Below are 25,247 nucleotides of genomic sequence, written 5' to 3'. Positions count from 1 at the left end.
CGTATTTTATATCAGTGATCTTCGATTTATATTATTATTGGTGGTTTTTCACGGCAGGGTTTATGGCACTTAATAATAGTTCTGTAAATTTTATGATATATGCCACGGACAGGAATTTCATGCAAGCTTATGCGGAGATATGGAAGCGATAGGTATGCAGATGCCATTGTTTGGTGCCAAACATGAGGAAATTCAGCAACTGGGTATCCGAAGACAGGAATTAATACGAATGTTGAAATAAGGGATTCAACGGTCATGTCACCCATATGGGTCATCACTGACCTCAAATGCAACCCCGTCAAATAACACTACTATATACTCCTCTGATTGTGTATTAAACCTTAATTGAAATTGAAGACCTTTGAACTAAAAGAGTGTTATTTCATAAAATCATTAAAAAAATAGTTAGTGTCAGTTTCTGCTACAAGGGGGCTATCTACATCCTCTGTGCAAATTTCATTACGTGGTAGAATATATAAGCTGAATGGATAAAACCACCTCGTAACTACATTGACATACTACAACCTTTTTTTACCATTTATCTCGAAATGCACTCAATGTTTTAGTCTTTAATTATCAATAGCCAAGTTCTAATGAACGATTTTCGTTACAGGAAAGAGTGAACAGTTTAAAAGTGTTTTATAATTAAACTACACACAGCGATGTTTTTACTTCACATTATATAAGTATAGATTTTAATTAATTTGATTAAAACTTTTGCATAATTCTTGGTAAATATTACATAGCTCTGAGGTAAATTGTACTTAATTATAACGTTATACAATGTATAAAAATATCTCTGTGTATAGACAACATACCGTACATTTTTGTGCAACTTTGTAGTATTATCGTGGTGGAAGCTCTATAGTCCGACGGTTCTTTATTCCGACGGTTCTTTAGTCCGAAGGTTCTTTATAACGAAGGTTCTTTATTCCGACGGTTCTTTATTTCGAAGGTTCTATAGTCCGAATTTTAAAAAAGGTTCCCTAATCCGAATATTAAAAGAGGTTCTTTAATCCGAATTTTAAAAACGGTTCTCTAGTCCGAATATTAAAATAGGCTCTATAGACCGAATTTAAAAAAAGGTTTTCTAGTCCGAAATTGCAAAGCGGTTCTATAGTCCGAAACGGATACCGTGTTCTTTAGTCCGAATTGGTAAACGGGTTCTATAGTCCGAATTTTATTTTTATCATTTGTTTCAGTGTCAAATCATCAATTGTTAAATACAAATCCGCTGAAGTTCAACATGATTGGTTTCTCTGGATGTTTTCCGTAGCGTACATTCATGACGTTCACCTTTATTCTGGTGATATTTTCTTCATTTTCCATTATAATAATTATTATATACTAGTAATACTCTACGATGTATTCGAGCATTATCGAGTTCAAATTTTCATAGCGATGTAAATGCTGCGGCTTTAGTCATTTAAACAAATTAGTTTACAGAATAGTTAAAGTATAGTTTTATCTTGCAATTGGAGAGGGGGTGTAAAATGTTTCAATGTACGGGTAGTCTTGTGATTAAATCATCATCATTTTCGACCCGTTCTCTACCCTGAAAACCCGTTTTTTTTTCAATCCGAGAGCCTACTTTATTAAAAAATTGTGTTATGCAACTTTGTGGGCGATCCAAGTTCATGTGTGGGTCTCAAATATTTATTTAAGCTATAACATGCCCCGGGAACATGCCTCTCTTTTTTCCACAGAAAGGCCAAAATATTTCCTCTTTTTACCGGAATCCATCTACATTGCATCGTGGTTTGGCGGTGTGTGCCCTTAGTTTTAGCAGTATAGCGTCATCCCGTTTACCATAAACTCTGCTTTAGTATTATCTAGTTATAGGGCGCAGTATATGTTAATGTTTTAAAAATTCGGACTATAGAACCTTTTTACTGATTCGGACTAAAGAACACGGTATCCGTTTCGGACTATAGAACCGTTTTGCAATTTCGGACTAGAGAACCCTTTTTTGTATTCGGATTATAGAGCCTATTTTTATATTCGGACTATAGAACCCTTTTTAAAATTCGGACTATAGAGCCTATTTCTATATTCGGACTATATAACCCTTTTTTAAATTCGGACTATAGAACCTTCGAAATAAAGAACCGTCGGAATAAAGAACCGCTTTTCAAATTTTTTTCGGACTAGAGAAGCTCTTTTAAAATTCGGACTAGCGAATGCTATGAACACGTGATCGGACTAGCGAACCTTCGGACTAAAGAACCTTCGGATTATAGAACCTTCGGATTATAGAGCAGTCCCCATTATTGTAAGAGTTTCCGTTAATAATTTTTTTCCGTCAGTAAAAACTTCCAAAGTTTAGTTCTTGAAAACATACTAAAAAGCAGATTCCCCCAATTTGTAATTGAGTTGCCTTATACATTTTCAGCTGTTTTGATGATATTTGTCTGAAAAGTTCCTATCTCTTACCATTATAGCACATCTACTGATCACTTGGTGGTTTTGGTATGGCGGCGCCCATGGGCATTAAATTTAGTGTCTTTTATTAAATAGCATATGGAGACTGTTGACATAGCCCGAAGCAACCGCTAGATGTATTATATTTGCGTTTAAATTAACAATTGAATAAAGCGCGCACTTGATATAGTCGACAGGGGCCCATCATGAGCAAGAAAGTTGCTTAATTGCCACGCTAAGCAATTTCGACCGCGTGCATCGTTTTGATTTGCTACTTTCGAAAATGCACCAAATTTCAGGTTTTGGTGTATGCTGGGTGACATAAGTGCGGACTTTCTTTGTTTGAGTAGTTTATTTATATTCTTAATTGAGATATTTGCGCACACGGCCAATATTTCTAAAGGCGAGCGAAGCGAAGTGGCAAGTGTTATTAACATATGAGATCATGGAGAGATTTTCATCAATGAGAACGCCAACACCTTTGGCTTGTTTGACAGTTTCAACAACAGTATTACCCACTTAGTATAACTACAATGAAAAAACTACTAAAGACACTGTACAGAAATTTGACAACAAGCTCATTCAATTTTGAGGGTGCAGTTTCAATATTAGGCCCATGTGACTGAAAATTGGCTGGTAATAATCCTAGCAGACACGATGATGTATTGTTATATCCTGTGATAGAATTTTGATTAACCTCTGTAAACATCAGATGTATCAGCTTGGCTGCTAGGATCAGCTTGCTCCTTTATTAAATTTAGTCATCAGACAGTACATTCTTCATCCTTGTCAAGCACACTTCATTTTCCACATCTAGATCTAAATCCTCTGTTGCATGTATCATCTTCTATTCTCTTGGTACTAAGCGGAGATGGATGCCTTTTGTTGGATAAATGGATGATCCACTTCCGAAAACGGAAAGATCATCAAGATCCTGCAAGTGCAATGAGGAAAGGAATACATAAATGTGACCATCCATCTTTGGCCAAATCCTGTTTCAAGTGGTGGGTTAACTAACAATCAACAATGAGAGGACATTCCTGAACCTCGTTGACTTGGGGGATGATTTCAGTGAAGTGACCGCCAATTATGACAATTTGATATGTAATACCAATGATGTGGAAAAAATTAATAATATATCACCAACATAATGTACCCTTTTACTGAAGGAGCAAAGTTTAACAAGCCATAACTCCGCTTCTGGATATTGTTTGAAGTCAAATGATATATCATTGTAAAGCTTAAGTAGTAGGAAAAGGGGTATACGAGCTCATTTCTGTTATTTTTCTGTGTAACCTTAGTACCAATTTTTTCAGGGCAAAATGCAGGGGAAAGTGTAACAAAAAAAATTACGCACACATTACACAGAACAAACAAACAACACAGGATTACACAGAAAAAACAACAGCACAGGATTACACAGAACAAACAACAACACAAGATTACACAGAAAAACATCCTTGCATTTTTAATTCACTCCAATCCAAATTACACGGAAAAATTCTCCTGCATTTCAACTTATCAAAAAAAAATGCAGGGAAAAATTTCCCCTGCATTTTTTTTAACCTCTTCATCAAAATCAAAAATTTTTGATTTAAAAAAAAAATTTTATTAAAAAATCTTATAATAAAAAAAATGGAATCGTTTAAAAATTATCGCAACATCGAAAAAGAAATTACTCTTGAGTCAAAAGTTGAAAACAAGCATTTGTTTGTATTTTACAAGGATCAGTGGATTCAGCTTAGTCATAAGAAAAATCCAGACAAATTTTTGGTTATCATACGATGATTAATCGATATGATGGAATTTTGTGTACTGAACTTGGGCTGTGTAATCCGCTTAAATATTCGAAAGAGCTATATTTGAGACACAAAGAATCATATAAAAAGGCTTCTAAAAAATATTATGCTAAAAAGAAAGCGGAAAAAATCAATTTAGAAAAATAAATATTTTGGTTTAAAAAGAATATAATAAAGAATAAAGCTAGAATGATTATTCGTAAAATTTCAACCGCGAAAGAATTTCGCGAATACGCTAGAAAAAACGGATATCGAGGATACTCTAAACTGAAAAAGGAAGAGTTGAGAAAATTAATCAGCAAGCCTCCTCCGGATTACAAGACGATCGAGGAAGCAAAAAATGAAGAAAGACGACAAAGAGGAGAGTACACCAAAAAGGAATTAAACACGCTTGCAAAAATGCAGGCCTTCGAGGATACTCAATACTGAACAAAGATGCACTCAATGAAAAACTCAAGGAAAATTACATCCTTTCTTCGAACATTTTTGACATTCAGGAACCTTCCAAAGAACCTCGTCATTCATTCAAGACTAAAAAGACCAATTCGGCTCTTAACAACTTTGTCGAACAGTACACGATTGGTGGACGTGATGGTTATGACCCCAGCATCTTCTTTGTAACTGTCAAACAAAGCATTATTAGCCTTTTTTCAAACAACAGACAGAAAAAAGTTCATTTGGTTTTTTAAGTGCCTGTTTGAAAAAACAAATTTACAAACTGGTGAAACTGATGTTATAGAAAGCACATTTCGTTCTACCACGAAGGAAATTCTAGCGGGTACGGAACTTGATGATTTTTATGAAACTACGACGAGTCAAATTCTAGAAAATATCGCTACATTCCAAAACAGTGGGAGTGGTTGGATATTCAAGGAGATCGTATCTCTAGAGATTCACACGGCCAAGTACCAACCGATGCAAGGAGGTTCATACATTCCACTTCCAGAATTTTTAGCCAAAAAGGAAGCGATCATCAATCTTAAGAATGATGACCAACAGTGTTCTAAATGGTCTGTTGCTAGAGCCCTACATCCAGTTGCTAAAAATGCTGAAAGAATAGACAAAAGTTGAAAGCAAAAGCGGATTTACTTAACTGGAAAGACATTCCTTTCCCAACTACTCTCAAAGACTGGGACAAATTTGAAAAAACAATCCATCGATTTCTGTCAATGTCTCGGGATACGCCGAAAAAAAATCATCCGAGAGGTTGTACAAAAATGAAGTCTACCCGCTTAGAACAAGTCCTTACTCTAATAGTCGAGAACACGAAGTTGATCTTCTTTTATTTTTGGGTAAAAATAAGGATGGCTATGACACCCAGCACTATTGTGTGATTAAGAGCATGAGCAGATTGCAATATGGACAAAAGTATAAAAAGAAAGGAAAGCGTTACTATTGTCGAAATTGTTACTCTTCCTTTACTTCCCAAGAGCGTCTTGGCGTTCATAAAGATCTATGCAATCTGCATGAAACCGTGAAAATTGAAATGCCGGATCCAGAGAAGGATTCATTTCAGTATTTTAAACATCATTTTAAGTCTCAGAACATTCCCTTTGTCGTGTACACCGATTTTGAATCTTTTACAAAACCGATTCACACATGTCAACCAAGCCCCAAAGACTCCTACACTAATAAGTATCAGAAGCATGAACCATCAGGCTTTTGTTATTACATCAAGTGTTTTGATGACTCTGTATACACACAAGAACCGGCATTTTTACCAAGGAATCCGAGGATGATGATGTGGCTAAGATTTTTGTGGAAACTCTAGAGGAAAACATCAAAGAGATCTATCAACAATTCAAGTTCCAAAAGGAGATGATCTTTGGATCCAAGGAAAAAAAGATCTTCGAAAAGTCTACCCACTGCCACATTTGTAAGGATCCACTGACTCCTAATGATAAAGATAATTACAATGTCAGAGACCACTGTCACTATAAGGGAACCTTTAGAGGAGCTGCCCACAATATCTGCAATATAAAATATAGGAAACCAAAGTTCTTTCCTGTGATTTTTCATAATCTAGCTGGATATGACGCTCATCTGTTTATTAAGAATCTTGGCAAAACAGAGGGAGAGATTGACTGTATTCCTTCTAATGAAGAGAAGTACATCTCATTCACTAAGAAGATATTGGTTGATACTTTTACCAATAAGGAAGGAAAAGAAATGGAAGTTAAGCGCGATCTTAGATTTATCGATAGTTTTAAATTCATGGCTGCTGGGTTGGGTAAACTCGTCAAAAATTTGGACTCATTTTCTGAAATATCAAAATTTTTCCAAGAAGATCGGCTTAAGCTTTTATTGAGAAAAGGTGCATACCCCTATGATCACGTTAACTCTCTCGAGAAACTTCAGGAAACTAGTCTCCCTTCCAAGCAAGCTTTCTATTCCAAGCTCAACGAATCGGAAATTTCCGACGAGGACTATCAGCACGCACAGAATGTTTGGAATACCTTCGAGATGAAAACCATGAGGGAGTACCACGATCTGTATCTCAAGTCGGACGTTCTTCTTCTAGCGGATGTTTTGAGAGTTTTAGGAAAGTATGCTTGAAAAATTACAAATTAGATCCTTGTTGGTACTACACAGCTCCTGGACTTTCCTACGACGCCATGCTGAAAACGACGGGTGTAAAATTGGAACTCCTCGTGGATTATGACATGGCTATGATGATCGAAAAAGGGATCAGAGGTGGGGTTTCCATGATATCAACCAGATATTCAGAAGCAAATAACAAATACATGGGATCTGATTACGATCCGAGCAAGCCCTCCAAGTATATCCAATACCTCGACGCTAATAACCTCTATGGCTGGGCGATGAGTCAACCATTGCCAACCGGAGATTTTGAGTGGATGACTCCGAAACAGCTAGACTCCTGGAATACACACTCTTGTATTTTGGAAGTGGACTTGAAGTATCCACAAGAACTTCATGATCTTCATGATGACTACCCCCTAGCACCTGAAAGAGTCACCATAAACAGGGTGGAAAACCTCATTCCAAATCTTGGAGATAAGGAAAAATACATCATTCATCACACAGCTTTAAAACAGTACCTAGACCTTGGACTTAAATTAACTAAGATCCACAGAGGAATCAAATTTAATGAGAGCCCCTTTATGAAAAAGTACATCGATCTGAATACCAAGCTTCGTACTCAAGCCAAATCGGAGTTTGAGAAGGATTTCTTCAAATTGATGAATAACAGCGTTTTTGGGAAAACGATGGAAAACATTCGAAACAGAGTGAACGTTCATCTTGTAACCAACGAAGCCAAAGCTCGGAAGTTAATCTCAAGACCCAACTTCGACCGATACACCATCTTTGATGAAAATCTTGTGGCTGTTCACATGAAGAAAATCAAACTGTACTTCAACAAGCCGATCTATCTTGGAATGAGTATCCTGGATATCTCAAAGACAAAGATGTATGACTTCCACTACAATTACATCAAGAGGAAGTATGGTGGAAGGGCAAAGCTTTGTATGACTGATACCGACTCGCTGACCTATGAAATTCAGACTGAGGATTTTACATCCAACTACCCAGTCGATCATTTGTCGAAAATTCCGACCGGAAAGAACAAAAAAGTTCCCGGCATGTTCAAAGACGAAGCCGGAGGAAAGCAAATCACCGAATTTGTTGGTCTTAGAGCAAAGTTGTACTCTTACAAAATGCATGAGGGAAAAGAGGAAAAGAGATGTAAGGGTGTCAAAAAAGCAGTTGTTGAAAGAAAAATTACCTTTGACGACTACGAGCGTTGTCTCTTCGATGAGAAACCTCTAATGAGAAAGATGAATGTGATTAGGAGTTACAAGCACGAGGTGTACACTGAAACCGTCAACAAAGTTGCCCTAGATCCGCACGATGACAAACGAATCATACTTGAGGACAAAATTCACACACATGCACACGGTTACTGTGTTGAAAAACTTGAATAAGAAATTTTACTTCAAAACTCTGTCGGTGGCAACTGTGTACCCTCGGGTACTATCATAAGCTCCTGTCTAACAAACGCTCTCTTTGGTGCTCCCTTCGACAAATAGTACAAAATTGGATCACCCGGTGTTCTCACGATACTATCAACCGTGTAAGTTTCCAGAGACCAAATGGGATTGGTTGCGCGTCTTCTCTCACCTCCCTCCAACTCTCCGGGAGCGTAAAGATATCTCAATCTCACGTTACCTGGAATTTTAATCTCATTTTTCAACTTCTGTGGAGCTGAAGACATCGTTTCAATCTTTCTATTCTTGATAGCATCAACCGGTTTCATTCCTATCAGCCGAGTCTCTTCGCTGTTCAAAGCTCTGATCACATCCGGAAGCCTACCCACCCACTCACATTTTTCTGACCACGAGCTTCCATCAGTATTTCCTGCGAGTACTGATGACCAAACAGTCTTTCAGCCAAAGTTCTGTTGAATCTTTCAACAATTGCCTGAGCTCTATGTTGACCAGGCAACCCTCTTCTGATATCGACCTTGTGCTTTTTCATCACTTCGTTCACTTTGCCCATGAATTCTCTTCCAGGATCGACCTGCAGAAGCTTCGGCCACTTTAAAACTCGAGAGTAAATTTTCTCAAATGGCTTAGCCACCTCCCCAGATTCCTTCGAGCTCAGAGGCTCAGCTTCCTTGTATCTGCTCGCGACATCCACCACAGTCAACGCGTACTTGTAAAGCTTTTTTCCTTTACTCGGTCTGTCGTGAGGGAGAAACAACAAATCGGCTTGATGAACTTCATTAGGTACACTTACGTTAAATTTTGCTCTGGGAATGTACTTCGGAGGTGATAGGTAAATTTGCCACTGAGTCTGCTTTTCAAAATTTTTTAGCTTTTTCTTTCGTCACTCCAGCCTCTTTTGCCAGCTTGTCTATCGCAGAAACACCCTTCCAATACCCTCTCGGACTGTAGTAAACCTTAGACATTTTAGTTTCAGCCATCTTTTATTTTTAACCCCGATTTGAAAATAAAAACAGTTTAAGAAAATCCTAATTAATAAAAAAGCGAACAAAATGGCAAAACAATCAAGCATAACGAAGCAAGAATTTGAAAAATTGTATGAAGAGCAAAAATTGCCAGATATTTTGAAATGGGTTGAACTAGAAGAAGGTGGAATTTATGAAGTTACCAACTTTGAGTTTATAGAGACTAGAATCGGAAAATCCGGTGTCATCACCCTTAGTGATAACAACCGGGTTTGGAGTCCTTCACTTCTAACCAAAACGCTAGAAAACTTGGTCCTAGATAAATTCTCCACTCTTCATGTTAAACCTACGGGTCTAAAAATGAGTAAAACGTCGGAGAACATGTACCACAGTTTTGAACATGTTGTAAAGCCTGCCATTCATGACGAAGACTCAGACTAGTCGTACAGTCTACCATAACCAACAAAAAAATCTCCTTTAGACATTCAGTCTAAAGGAGATTTTTTATTGTTACAAAAATGAAGTGTACGAGTAAATATAAGCGTTGTTTTTGCAAATTGTGTAAAAAGAAAACTCGTCTCCGAAAACAGAACAAAAAACCGATCTGTCTATACGGTACTGAATTTAATCAGTTGTTTAAAGAACCCACGCGAGTGCAAAGCATACCAAAATGTGAAAATTGTAACTCAAAATACATGGTGGGTGACGTGTGCTATGATTGTGGTTTTGAAAACGACACACCTCTTAACGTGAACTCACCACGAGTTGACATTGATCAAATTCGACAACCAATAAAATACTGCGAAACCAAGATCAACCAGTTTGAAGAATACATCGAAGTCTACAGTGGAAATGTTACGAGTACTTCTGAGATTTTGATCGACGAGTTTGTTACAAAAATGAAGTGTACGAGTAAATATAAGCGTTGTTTTTGCAAATTGTGTAAAAAGAAAACTCGTCTCCGAAAAAAAAAAAAAAACCGATCTGTCTATACGGTACTGAATTTAATCAGTTGTTTAAAGAACCCGCGCGAGTGCAAAGCATACCAAAATGTGAAAATTGTAACTCAAAATACAGTGAAAATGTTACGAGTACTTCTGAGATTTTGATCGACGAGTTTGTTAAAAAAATTTAAAAAAATAAAAAATTGTTCGAGTCCCTGAGTAAAAAAGACTTGTTAAAAGTCTTGAGATCAGACCCAGTTTTTTCAAACGCCGTTCACAAGATTTACTACAAAGTTACGGGTAATTTCCCCGTTGATTTTTGTCATGATCGCATTAATTTGTTATGCGATCTTGATAATATACTGAAAATTTATCTACAAAATAAACCCAAGAGAAATAATTTTAACATCCACTACACTCTTTTTACCTACTCAAACGAAGAAATTATCTCGTAACTCTCGATGATTTTCCAGAGATTAGAGGCTCAGCTCCCACCCAAATACTTTTATCCAAAGTATTTGATAGCGACCACACCGGTTCCGAGCAATCCCAGTCCGATCAAAGCTAACTCCCCATTTTGGATCGATTTTGTTTGATCTTCGTCGAGATACTCTCCATCATAAAGTTGTGGTTCGGGTGGAAAAGAATCCATCAAAATTCCCGTTAAATTATAATACTGTCTCATCGCGTCATCGACGTCCGAAAAGGTTCTCTCCGCGTGACCCTGTTTTTTTAATTGATCGTTAATGTAATCTATTCTTGAAAGACGCGCTAGATTCCAAGAATCTCGGTCGTGCTGAAGTTTTTCGAGAGCGAGATCGTGTCTTTTGCGTTCTTCCGAACTACTAAGAGAGTTGAACAGATAATTGCTTCCTGAAAATGCCAAAGCGTTAACCATGGCTCCACCAACCATGAATGCGATCGACGCCATTTTTCTCTTTATTTTTACAAAAAAAAACCCTCTTAGCACTATCTGTGTGCTAAGAGGGTTTTTTTAATACACCTAACTACTATAAACGGCATGACTAAGTTATAATTTCATCCGGAAGAATTCCCCGATTTATGATATAATCTCTGAGCATCGTAGCCGAATAGACGCTCAAAGTCAACTTTCCAATATCCTTTACATCAAGCTGCGAGAGATTAGCTGGCTTTATTTTCATGAAATTGTTCATAACGAATGAGTTAGCCCATACACCGAGACTTATCATTACAGCGTGATACGCGCCGTTTACGATCATTTTACGTTTGGATTGGTTTCTGCCATCTTCTTTATTGTAACTAAAAATTAAAAGGATCACCTTTTGGTTGACGGTTGTCCGCTGTGGTCATTGTGGGTGGGTTTTTAGTCGTAGACATTTTGTTCGTGGTAGAATATTTATATGTTACTACCCCCCAACGAAGCTAACCGCTCCGACAAGAACTGGAATTAACAACCAGTTTGATGTGGTTACTTTTTCTAGAGGTGTGCCTAACGTTTCGTCTACGGTAGGCGAGTTTTCTTGTGTTATTTCCTCTGCTTCATAGGCTTTTAATTTTGCTAATTTTTCTTTGTTTTTAGGGCTAATGCCTTTCCAGCAGCAACCCTCTTCGGATCTTTGACTTTTGCTTGACTCACTTTTGCTATAACTTTTGTCGGCTTTGCAGATGTTGTTGTTACTGTTGACATTTCCACCTTGGATAGTGGTTTGGTTTCTTGATCACTCATCTTTTATTAAAAAAAAAAATCTAAGCACTATCTGAGCACCATCTAAGCACTATCTGAGCACTATCTAGGCAATTTTGCTCAGATATCTAAGCACTATCTAAGCACTATCTAAGCACCATCTAAGCAAATTTGCTCAGATATCTGAGCACCATCTGAGCAAGTGCTATAAATAAAAAAATCAAGAGAACCTCTTGATTTTTTTAGTTTTTAGGAGTTGGGGAGTCGTCCGTCGTACACTCCGTTTCTGGAGGAGGATCAACTTTTTTAATACTGTTGCTAGTTAACAGAATAGCCTCCAACGGAGCTAGCATATGTTCAAAACTATGATACAATCCACTGGTCCATTTGTTTAAAGCTAAATCGATAAAGGGTCCTTCGTTCAGAGACTCTCCCAAAGCATCGCGATCGGTAATTACAAAATTTTTTGGAAGAAACAGTCCAATCAAATTTATATAAGTGGTGACAAGGTACTTTTTCATCGATTTGGTCACTATCCCACCCATGTGAGCCTCGTATCTGCCGTAGAGTCTCGTCAGACTCTTTTGATCAAGCCTATCAATCTCAGCGGAGGTTATATTTTTCCCAAATACTCTTTGCTTTTTTCCTGTCTCTACTACACCGATCAACTGTTCCCGTAGTTGTTCCGTTTTGGTAAAGTCCGTGTTTACAGGTTCCTCCTGTGTAGTTGTACAGTCTACCTTAGGCAGAATATCTACCGTAGACATCGTTTTGTTCAAAGTAGACAAAACACCCATATTCATCGCCTCGTTAACTATATCTTCAACTTCAGTCATGATTTTCTTTATTTGATTATAAAATTCATGTTAACGAGCTTTTTTAATCTGTACTCAAATCCTCTGGGTGGACATAAAAAAGATTTAATTTTGAATATTGATTTTTTCTAGTTTTTTATTTAATGCCTCCCTCTTTTCTTTGGGAACTACTTTGTTCTCTTTCATGATGGTGGTAAAATCATCTTCATCTTTACAATAGAAGGTGGACAGCCATTTGATCTGTCTTCTAATAGTTTTGGGAACTGCCACGTAAGCTTGAGTGAGCATCCAAAGAGAGCAGTTGTCGTGTCTGCCAGAACAAGCGAGTTTTGTTAAAACGCTTTTTTTTGTCGATTCCTTCTTCGGTTATGCTATCGTCGATCAAAAACAGAACCTGGGAGTCATCCATTTTTCCGACAATTTCCCAAAATACCTTGATCGATAATTGAAATTGATCGTCTTTGTCAGGAAACCATTCTTGTGGATCGATCATAAATACTTGGTAAGGATTATCAAAAATCCACCGCCTACCTCGGGAAGTCGAATTATTAACCCAGTTCGGACAGATAATCACTATGTAAGCAAAAAATCCACGATATTCGTTTTCTAATAGATTTAAAACATGCTCGGTTTTGCCGGACATGGTTTCGCCCGAGATTATCGCCGAGTGCGCGTGTTTTGGAAACATCTTTTATTTTTTAGTATTTTACGCTCTGCAATCTTCCGGCTTCGATATTTACTTGCGCATCCTGTATGAAGTACACGTAAGCGTTCAACGCTCCTGCAGCCTCGGCTTCTTTTTCGATTTCGATTTGAATACTCTGACTAGCTCCCTCAATTCTCCTGCCAGATCCATGCAACGTGTCATCATCCGTGGTTCTCATGTCCAACCAGAGTCCATACTTGGTCGTGAGATAATCTCGCCTCCTCACATCAGCCAATCCCGCTTCCTTGATTACGTGTGGAACAGTTCTGAATTTTCCATCCGCGAAGTGCTTTTGAATTTCTTTGAAGTGATGGTGAGGCAGCATCCCAGAGGAGTGCAGCTGATTTGGAATACCGTCGAGCGTTGTTGAAACTTTCTTGATCTGTGGGTTGTAGAACTTTTCGGTATCTCGAGCGTAATTGGCTCCTCCTCCATCCGCAGCTGGGTCTACGAAGAGAATCAGAATACCTTTCATGGACTTTGCTCGCGGTGCTAGAGCGATATTCAAGACGGTGTCTGACTTGTTAAGCGACTCCTTGCTGTGTCTGATGACTCTGTCGTACATGACGACGCTTTTTCCATTCACCCTGTTCCTAAGAGTCATCGCTAGCTCAGGATCATTGACTACATCAAACTCAAGGGTAATATCTGAGATGGAATAGCTGGCTGCTGTATCCGTGGACACCACGACTTTTCCGTAATTGTTGAACGTCAGCTCGTAACTCAGCCTGTCCTTCATCTCGTACTGGAAATATGGATTATGAGAATTCAGCATCTCAAAGTCCAGAGGATGCAGAACATGTTGTCGCCGAAGGACTTTCCTTCGGCGACATCCTTGGCATCTGTACCTTTGTCACCAGCGTCGATTCTTATTTTTCGACCTGCCGCAGACTGGATGCCCTGATCAGCGGCGTTCTCTCTTTCCTCGCTCGTCTTCCAGAGATCTTGGTAGCATCGGGATATATCAGCATCGTTCAGAGTAAAGATGCTCTGTCCTTCCAATTTAACCTCAATTTTTTTTCTTTTTCTCTTCCGAGATTATTTACGATAGTCCTGTTAAGATCTTGATTTCCACCAGAGGCGGAATTTAGAGCAATCTTGAACCAAAGAAAACTCGTTCCAGGGTATATTACGTCATCTTTTCCAAGACCAGGAAATTTCACCGTGAGAATTCCGGTTTGGTCGATGGTACTCGGAACGTGCGTATTCCGAATGCTACGTCTTTCACCTTTAACTCCTCGCGCTTTGCGAAGTTGTCGGTATGGGTCCAATTTGTATCCGTATTCAGTTGCCATCTTTCTTTTTATTATTACAAAGTTCATTCAAAAAAAGTGTAAAATAAAAAACAAAATGGCAGCAGATGGACTTAATGATATATCGATGGATACCATTGGTGGTGATGATAAGTTTGACTCAACTGTCGGTGAAACAACTGGTGCAGTTGGTGGGCTTTCCATCCAGGGTCAGGCAGAGACTGATTTTGGAGGTGGACAAATTGAAACAACAGACCAAGGACGTAGAGGAAGCGTTGAATGGGAAAGTGATGATGTGGCTCAAGAGAATATCGAGGATGTGGAAAGTTTAACTCAACGACTTAATGCTCTTAGAGGTGATAGAATTCGCTCTGGAATTCCAGAACCTCCAAAAGAGTTTCTAAAAATACAAAAAGATATTAATGTAAAACTTTCCATACCTTGGAAAGAGTATGTAAAACAAAAATTAAAACTAAGATTTGAACTCGATACAGATAATGTTGAGGAAATAGGAGACACATTTCGGAAGGATACAAAATGGTCAATTGAGGACGATACTATTTTTATTGAATATAAGGGTAAAAAAACCAGATTGACTCATGAAGGAAAGCCGCGAAAATTTCTAAGTATTGATTATATTAAACAAAAATATGGTGTAGGAGGTAGTACATTTGTAAGAGAAACCCTAGGTGTAAAGGATTTCATTAGCACTACTAAAAAAACGCAACAACAAGCTAAAAGGACATCGGTTAGTATTAGAGATGTCCCCACGCTATCCACCACTCCAACAGGTAGACCAGATGCGGCTAGAGCATTACAAGGTCTTCAAAGAACAAACGATGATATAAGCAAATTGGGAGTAAACCTTATAAATGATCCCATTGCGAACCAAGATGAAGTCAGGAATTTTTCGAATAAACAAGGACAACTAAAAAAGATGTCCGATAATTACGAGCATCTTGCCGAAAGAAGGGATGAAAAAGACACCGAACTAAAAAACTTGAAATCCAAAGGCGATCGTTCAGTTAGTTTTGGTAATCCAACATACAAAGATGATCTGGAAGGAGAACCTCTATTACCCGTAAGCGAAGAAGACGCTGAAAGAGCTAGAGAACTGGAAACAGAAATTGAGGATTTTAACAAATCTATTGTAGACCAAGACGCCAAGGTCAGAAATTTGCTTCAAAGTTTGCGAAATTCTATCGAAAATTTCATACATAGCGATGGCCTTTTGCGTGATAAAATTAGCACATTATTTCGACGAAATGGGGTTACTATTGTATCGATTATAACCGCAGTTAGTATGACAATATCAACAATTATTACATCGATAATTGTGGCAACCAAATCAGCAATTTCAGCCGTCACTCCTGCACCTAAGCCTGTGCCTCCAAAACCAAAGCCTCCAGGACCAGACCCGGGTCCAGGACCAAAGCCACCAGAGCATCCAAAGCCAAAAACGTGGACGGATTGGTTCAAGGATCAACTGCAAAAGATTACAAACCTCCTATTAAAATTAGGAGACAAAGCCTTGATAGCTCTTCCAGGGATCATCGGAGCCGTTATAAATTTTGTGATGAAAACAGCCGGATCCGTGGTTGGATTTTTAGCAGAACACCTATGGATCTTTGCTCTCGCGGTCGGAGGAATTTTGTACAAAAATGTAACAGAGGCATACGAGAAAAGAAAAAGTAATACGACGAGCAAAAAAAATAACCCTTAGCATTTATTTTTGCTAAGGATTATTTTTTACTTAAGCCACCAAATTTTTGCCGCGAGACAAGTCATCCACACAAACGTGAATGCTAGTTCAACTCTCATATTGTGAGCGGCTTTCTCTCTCTCTTCTATCAGTTTCTCCCTTGCACTTGCTTCTTCGGCTGGTGGGACATCCATCTTTTATTTTAACGAAAATATACGATGGCTGATCCAATAACGGCTGCTCCCAAAATTAAAGAAAGTTTTTCTCATCATGCATTAGTGGGAAGTCTTCAGTTAAGAGCGGATTTTCAACCTCCTCTACCATAAGTGAACTTTCAACCCCTTCAGCCAAAGATGGGCTTTTAACCGTTTCAAACAACTGACTCTCCTCAGGAGCACTGTCTTCAACATTCGGTCGAAAGTCGGTGTTTACGCTTGAGTTTAGCCCTATCTGCATGTCATCCGTGGCGATTTGAATAAAATTGTTGTATCCGTTCACGGATCCCACGAGGATTTCCATATTGCTCGGAAGCAAGTAAAGTCCATGACCCACGACAAAATCCAATTTGCTTTGAGCGTACTGAAGAGTTTTTTGGTATCTGTCGATCGAGTCCGGAAGATCCACGACCGAGTTGATCGCATCCTCGACGTTTGCTAGAAATTGTTTCTGAGCGTCGAACGCCTTGCCGGAACGCAGGATGCCGGATCTGGCTTGAGCTTGGGATCCGAGAATTGCCCACGTGTACGTCCTGATGGAGTCGTTGATTCTCGAAACTCCCGCACGTGTGAAACCCTCGTTCCAAGTGTCTGCTACGAAACTTCCGATAGCAGCCATGGCATCTCCTTTTCTGATACTTTTGTCGGTTATATCCGGATCGTGATCGAACAGCTGTTCAATGTATAGAATTTTGTCAGTCTGCTTGTCCACGCCTCCGAAGCTGTCCGCATCAAAGTGAACTTTCCAGTCCATCGACTGACTGTAGTTTCCTCCGTTGATAAGCTTCGACCATTTTTGGTGGTCACGAATTTCCAGTCGTAAAATTGTTTGTTGAAGAAGTAACTGCCCATTCCGTTGGAAAGATCGAACTTTTGTCTCCAGTTAGCTCTCGTGGACACTCCAAATTCGTTGCAAATTCTTTCGTAAGCGTGGGTGTCGATCCCGTTGTTCAGAGGATTGAAGGATTCCTCCGAGGGTAGTGGACAGGACATTTCCGACAGGATTCTTCTGATCTGATAATATGCGTGAAATCTGAACACGGATCGAATCATCGGATCTTTGTGACTGAGAAGTTCTTTGGACACCCCGCATCCTGATGTGGCGCACCAGACCGCGAAGTTCAGCTGGTTTTGCCAAAATTGCATCTGGTTGGAGAGCCAGTCATCGTACACCTCTTTTTCCGTGACTCTCGGAAGTTTGTACTTTTGCCACAAACTGGGAAATCTTACGTAAAATTTTCCTTTTTTGTTGACTTGAATTTCTTGATTCACAAGACTGAAACCGTGCGTCGGTTCGAATACTCCTCCAGTTCTCATTTTATTGAAAGATAAAAGAAAAATGTTTGTCACAATTACTGGTGAAGGTCCCTACAGACTGAGTCAACCTATAGAAAACACAAACGGAAATCTGAAAATCGGAATCAAAAGTATCAGCGGACGAGTTGGTTGGTACAACATCAAAAAAGAACTGGATTGGAGGTACACACTTGAAGGAGGATCTCCCTCAGAACCTATAATTATCCCTCCAGGATTGTGGAATTTTGAATCCCTGACCAAATGGTTCACCGACGAAATTGTCGGACTGGAATTTGCACTCAACGAAGAAACGGGAAAGATCGTTATGACTATTCCAGAGAACTATGAAATCTGGTTTCCCAAGCAAGTGCTGAATCTATTGGGAATTGATAACTCTGATTGGCTAAGAGCTGGAGAACACGAAGGAGATCGCGCGATCGAGTTCTTACCCCGAAGGATCGAGATTTACCTTCGACAGCTAAATATTTCGAAAAATCTTTATTGTAACGACAAAGATGGTATTTTAAGGGGTTCACAATTACTCGGGTTTATCCCTCTCTTAAACAATCCTTTCGGTGAATATTTTTCCTTAAATTATAACAAACCTGATTTGATAGCATTGACACAGTCGAGCATTCATGAGCTGGATTTTGACTTCAGAGTAGTTTGGAGATGGGGCGCGAAAAAACTGGATAACCATGAGCAGCCTATGGATTTACGATTATTGATAAAATAAAAGAAAAAAAATGAGTATTCGTGGACCACGATTTAAAACTAAGCCACCCTCGGACAACACCGTCCAGGATCTTTCAACCTACGTCAGAAAGACTGGGGCAAGAATGACTGGAAGGATTAATATGGGAGGAAAAAAAATAACAAATTTAGGTGAAGCAACAGATCCTGAAGACGCTGTCACAAAGGCGGAAGTCGGAAGACTTACGAGTTATCTAAACGGCATAAAGTTGAACACAGCCGGAGGATTCATGACGGGTCCTCTAGACATGGGTGAGGAAAAAATAACCAACGTGGGAACAGCGACGGATGATAAGGACGTTGTAACCAAAAAATACGTGGACAATTTAGTTCGACATGAGCACGACACAAGTTTGCACGTTCTAGGCAGATTCATGGTGTGGATGAACGAAGACGGGACGCACTACGTTTCGATTAGAGCTAAGAAGAATATAGATCTGGATGAGAACAAGCTAATAGAGATCAAAGATGGACAAAACACCACGTTCAACGCAAAACCGATGCAAATAGGAATCACCGGGGCTAATTTTACAATGCTACCCAATCCTGGCAAGGATCTGAGAATTATGCGACTAAGTAGACCGCTGCAATTTTATTTCAATGAACCACATTCCATCAATCAACCCTGGAACCTTTCCTTTTCGGCAAAACAAGATCATGCTATGTCCACAGTCCTTATGGAATTTCAAACCGGCAGGAATATCAAGCGGATAACCATCTTATGGAATGCTAACTCCGTGAGTTTCAGGATAACGAACGGTGTCTCAGAAAATATCTTTTCTACGTCAGTTACCATCGACTCGAATGTCCTCAATCATTTTTCGATAGAGTACGTCTCTAATAATTTATGTTTTTGGGTTAATGGCGAACGTAGGAGATGTACAATATATCCCTCTAGCAAATTTGATCGGAATCACCATGGACATTGATCAGCTGGGAATTCTCAGTTTTTACGAAAAGAACCTCAGCAAACAGGAGATCATCCAGCACTTCGTGCAACACCACGTTTTAAACTTTACGGATGATGAAGTTCTAATTGACTAATTAAATAAAAGGATGAAGAAACCTACAGCACCGCAAATGTACCCTGATCTTCCACAGGGAGAGGACCGACAGGACCAGGGAGTCCAATTTCGACTAAGTAAGATATCCGAAATCCGCAACTCCCTCGAAAAGGAAGTTGACCAAAGAGATCAACTAAGGAGAAAATACAAAACAGTATGGAATGTGTTTTACAACACGGCTCAAGTAGCAGGACTCGTCGCAGTTGGAAGCGGAACGGGAGCTGTCGGGACTCTGGCCACAGGTGTTGGAGCTTTCGTAAGCATTCCTCTCGGAGGAATAGCAATTTTTGGAGGTGTCCTTAGTGGAGCATGCGTGGCTCTCGGAAAAGCAACCATGAAGAAGGTCGAGAAGCACGAAAGCGTCAAAAGAACCGCAGAGTCCAGTTTGAACACCGTGAACGATCTGGTGTCTAGAGCTCTTGAAGATGGGGTTGTGAGCAATGAGGATTTCCATCACATTCTGCGGGAAATGGAGAACTATAGGGGACATAAAGCTGGGATCAAACACAGAACCAGAGCATCTTTGATAGAGTTGAATGCTGAAAGAGTGAAAGAGATCAGAGAGGAAGCTGAGAAGGTTGGAGAGGAGCGGGGAAAAAAAGAAACGATGGAAGTCCTCCGAGATACTCTGAAGCCGTAAACAACATTCTGCCTAAAATAGAATTTAAGTTTGTTTTGTATAAATAAAAAAGAAATGGATATTCCATATTTAACGGATGACAACTTGGTTGAGAACCTAAAAGCGTATGGAGAGTATCGAAAAGAAATGTGGAATGATAAAGGAAAACCACACGGCGTTTGGAGATGGTATCATAACAAAGAAAAAACAAAAATGAAAGCTGAGATAGTGTTTGATAACAACATTCCCACGTATTTAACAAGTTGGCACAAAGACGGATTAGTAGAAGCAGAAGGTAAATACCATGAAGATGGTGTACCAGGTTTTACTCTTTTCGCTCATAAAGAATGGTGGAAATCTTGGACTGAGTGTGACCCCTTGATTGTTGTATTAACTGCATTTGTAATACCCTACTGGACTACAACCATTTTGAAATGGGTGTGGTAAACTACGACAAAAAAACCTCTTGTGATTAATAATCACAAGAGGTTTTTTATTTCTGTACTCATTCTGCTTCTTTAGCATCGTTGTAGGCTTTCAAAATTTCTGTCATACGCTTGGCTTCCATCCTGATTCTTCTCTCGGGAGAATCCAAAAGAGCGCTCGTAAGAATCCAAAATGCTACGATCATCTTTATTTTAATAAAAAATGGCTGATTCGGTTTATTTTGAGCTCGCTGATGATGAAATATTCCAACAACTGGAAGACTCTTCCAAAGGAGATTTTTATATGTGGAATGGTACTAGTCTCGGAAACCTGTTTGTTGCTGCTAGCGGTTACAACGGAAACAAAGTAAGAATCCAGGCAATCAACCTTTTGATGTGTTACATTGGGTGGTATAAGGATAGATACAGGATGAGATTGTGTTTAAGACCACCTTGGATTTTTCCTGAAAGGACAGAGGAGTTCGAGGTTTTGAAAAAGACTCTTGAGTTTGTTACGAATGAACAAAAAAAAAAAAAAAAAGATATGACTATGTTAAAAAATTATCAAGACAAATTTGGTCTTGTGAATAACTTTTGTGAAATAATATATTAAAAGTAAAAATCAAAATTTTTGATTTTGATGAAGAGGTTAAAAAAAAATGCAGGGAAAATTTCCCCTGCATTTTTTTTTGGATAAGTTGAAATGCAGGGGAATTTTTCCGTGTAATTTGGATTGGGGTGAATTGAAAAAATGCAAGGATGTTTTTCTGTGTAATCCTGTGTTGTTGTTTGTTCTGTGTAATTTTTTTTGTTACACTTTCCCCTGCATTTTGCCCTGAAAAAATTGGTACTAAGGTTACACAGAAAAATAACAGAAATGAGCTCGTATACCCCTTTTCCTACTACTGCTTATGATATATATTTTCAAAACACGGAAGAAAACTAAATTGACCAGGGGCCAACTTTACGAGCGTTTCGACCTGGACGGTCACATATATCAGTTTTTATAATCGGTTGTGACTGCAAAATGATTACATTTATAAGGGCTATTCCTGTAGGCCGCATTGTGTTACCTTATAACACAGTGTCATGATACATTGATAAATGTGACCCCTCGGCACAACTGAGCCCTGAAGTCGCCAATCATTATTTTTGAGATATTCAACCAAAATATTCTGCTTGAAATTAACTTTAAAATGATGTATATCATGACATTTAAGTAGTGAAAAATCAATAAAACAGTCAATAAATCCTTTGTTTCCTATTGTTTATTGTTAAGTTCGATGGAGCATATCTCAATAGTGGCACTGGCGACATCCGGGCTCAGTTGTGCCGAGGAGTCACAAATGATATCAATACAGGCTGCAGTGTAGACTGGGAGAAAATTATAATATATTCACTGAATATGTATATGAAGACCTGGGCGCAAGAAGACCGTAAGTCCACTTGGGCCCTCAACATGTATACACTAAAGTTGCGTATAATTTCGTATAGTTTGGTAATGTTTTATACATGTTCAGGGGCCAAAACAAATCTTTCACAACCTTTCATGTTTTCACCCTAGAACATGTACCAAACATTATAAAACCCTAAGAAACTATACGTAACTTTATTTGTGATTCTCACTAATTTTCTTTGGCATATAATAGACAAATAAGACACAATATTGAGAGACAGAATTATTCTATAATTACCGGTGTTTTAGGGTCCAATTCAAAGCTGTACTTCTGCATCATATGTATCAGACCAATCTTGGCTTCCAAGATGGCAAACCGCATTGCCACGCATTGCCTGGGTCCAGCACCAAATGGGATAAAGGCACATGGATGACGTGATTCTTTGGCTTCTTTACTGAAACTATAGATGGGGTATAACAATAATTTAAAAAAGAATGAAATTAAAGAAAGAAACACCAGGGTCTACTCCAAAAAACTACTTGATGTGGGGCCTAGCATCGTTTAGAGGGCAAACCTTGATGATAATGGTCAAAAATGGTAAATAAAGTACACAAAAAAACATCCCACAGGGAGGCAAGACTTCTCATAAGGCTCACTGGTTACGCCACTGATGTGGACTTGACTTTCTTCTTGGTGAAAATAACTCAGACCACTCAAACTGAACTGATAGTACTAATCTGCATAATAAAATATTGGTGTGGCGATCGCCCCCGCACGGCCTTCTGGCTACGCCAATGCTTTGAGTCCTTAAACATCACCCCCCCCATTTGGCAGGAATCATACAGAAATTGACAATTCCCAGTCATCAATCATCTGTATTCCTATTCCATTTGCTTAGATTTTGTTGTTGGTTCTGACTGTTCTCTTTTAAATGTATAAGTATCCTTGTCCCAATTTTGGTAAGCAAGTTGTTTCAGTTTTTAACTGTGTTCTTGTAATTTTATACCAAAATAAACCAATAAAAATAATATTGAACTTACTTTTCAGGGTTAAATGTTTGTGGGTCAGACCAATACTCAGGATTATGGTGGATATCCCAGACATTGATGTTGAGGTACTGCCTATTAGGTATCGTTATCCCATTGTATGTGAATTCTTGGTTGCAGACTCTTTCCAAACTATATGAAGAAAATGAACAAATTATTCTTTGTAGATAATAATTCACTTTCTATCAAGTTTTCTACCAAACTTTCATAGACAAGGGGTAGTGTACAGGTCTTTAAAGGGCCACTAAATAAAGGAGAAATGTTACAGCTCTTTTCAGAGCCAATGACCTTCATTATACAAAGGGCACATTATATAAACAACTCTTTTCAGAGCCACCAACCTGGGGATTCCACTTGAATGACTTGTTAAAGATCAGTCCTCTGCAGGGAAAGGGCACCTTATACTTTATAAAACCAAACTACTTCAGAAAGCCATTCGAGCTATTTAAACTACATTAGGAAATGGAGAAATTATGTCCCCAGGTGACAACCAGGAATTCGGCATACTAATGCATGCAGCCAATAGTATATAGTAGGAGGCCTACATAGTATTCCTAATATTCCCAGTCAATTCATCAAGATGTAGCAAAAATGTCTCTTACATAAATCCAATTGGCCACAATCGCTGCGATTCACACCAGACTTTGTCCAAGTACTCCATCTTGAAAACTGCATCATAGCTTACAGGTTCATCCACTTATTCCTGTAGTCTTTTCTGTACATCTGGATACTTAGCGTACAAGAGGTCCCATTCTTTGGAATTCTTTAGATAAAAATCTAAAAAGCTTCAAAATCTGTTAAACATTTCCGTAATCAATTCAAAACAAAACTGATCTCTAAATATAATTAATCTTTTCCATGAGCACCCCTCCCCTTACCTTGTCTTTTGGCTATGTTATGTTATGTGATGTTGATTTATTTTGTTAATTTCATTTGATTTCAGGGAAAGGCTAACTTTCAGACCTTTTTGGTCTTCCAGCCTTTTTCTCCATATGTACCGTGTTTATATATATATGTTTTATGTAATGTCTTTGATTTTTTATGGAAATAAAATATGAATGAATAAAATATGAATGAATTAGCTAGGGCATATGATGCAAAGGACATGGTAGTAGACACTGTATCATAGCCAGCAAAGAAGAATAACAAGCTCTGAAAGACATAAAGATCAAAAGAAGTGTAAAGAACATCTGATCAAGAAAGGAAGTTCAGCTGCTACAGTTTAACTACACAGAAGGTGGGTGGAAAATACTTCCATCAACAGGTCAAATCATCTCAACTGATGAATGCCACTTGTCTCCCTTGAAACTCAGTACTCCCTCTGTGTGGAGAGCCAGCAGTGTAACTACGCATGTCATGATACATACTTGTGCTTAAAAGTGTAAGTACGCATGACATGATACGTACTTGTGCTTTAAATACAAGTATCGTGTCTGCTTTATCTTACCTGTCCCATGTGTTCCCTTTTTGTGAGAGGTATCTTCTTCTTTGGGCATCTTTATCACCAGACATATACTTATGTTTTATCCCACCTGTCCTATAAGGTACCTTTGTGTGAGAGGTATTTTCTTCTTTGGGCCATCTTTATCACCAGACATGATACTTGTGTTTTATCTTACCAATCCTATGAGTTCCCTTTGTGTGAGAGGTATTTCTTCTTTTGGCCATCTTTATAACCAGACATGATATTTATGTTTTATTTTACCTGCCCTATGAGTTCAGCTTGTGTGAGAGGTATCTTCTTCTTTGGGGCCATCTTTAACACCATCCATCATTAACTGAAGAAAATCCTTCTTCTGCAAAATTTCATGTTTCGAGTAAGCTTAAATACACTCCTCAAAAGAATTAAAGGATCAGTTGAATATAATCAACATTTTTGAAAACATTGGATATGATGATAATATTATTGATAATTGCGCTTGATCTTTTATTACATCACTTGTTCCCTAAGCTGCAGACAAAATTCACTCATTACAAATATCCGCCATCACCCACATCGTGAGGGGAGGGAGGAAAATGGAGGCCAAAATTTCAATTTTGAAGCCGTTTTTCAAACGTCACCATGGTCAAGATCAAGTCACATATTGGGGTGGGTTTGTGTATGTGACATTAATGGGTATAAGATGCCCTCAATGTATCCCTGGGGGTGGGGAAAGTCATTAATGTAACCGTACAAAAGATGACCACCCGGCC

The 25,247-nt window shown here is 38.7% G+C and overlaps 1 protein-coding gene across 1 annotated transcript; it reads right to left on the bottom strand.

The window, feature by feature from the left end:
• Positions 1-552: 552 nt before the first annotated feature.
• On the bottom strand, positions 553-23,739 carry LOC140141048 (cytochrome P450 3A19-like). The gene is made up of 4 exons (XM_072162826.1): positions 23,657-23,739; positions 23,049-23,186; positions 22,306-22,468; positions 553-3,355 (listed from the first exon to the last, which is right to left on the bottom strand). The coding sequence occupies exons 1-4, from the start codon at positions 23,713-23,715 to the stop codon at positions 3,269-3,271; spliced, it is 447 nt and encodes a 148-aa protein (XP_072018927.1). The 5' UTR covers positions 23,716-23,739; the 3' UTR covers positions 553-3,268.
• Positions 23,740-25,247: the final 1,508 nt, after the last annotated feature.

Source organism: Amphiura filiformis, chromosome 19, assembly GCF_039555335.1.
Source record: "Amphiura filiformis chromosome 19, Afil_fr2py, whole genome shotgun sequence".
NCBI classification, from domain to species: Eukaryota; Metazoa; Echinodermata; class Ophiuroidea; order Amphilepidida; family Amphiuridae; genus Amphiura; species Amphiura filiformis.
This window is presented reverse-complemented; position numbering and strand designations above follow the sequence as displayed.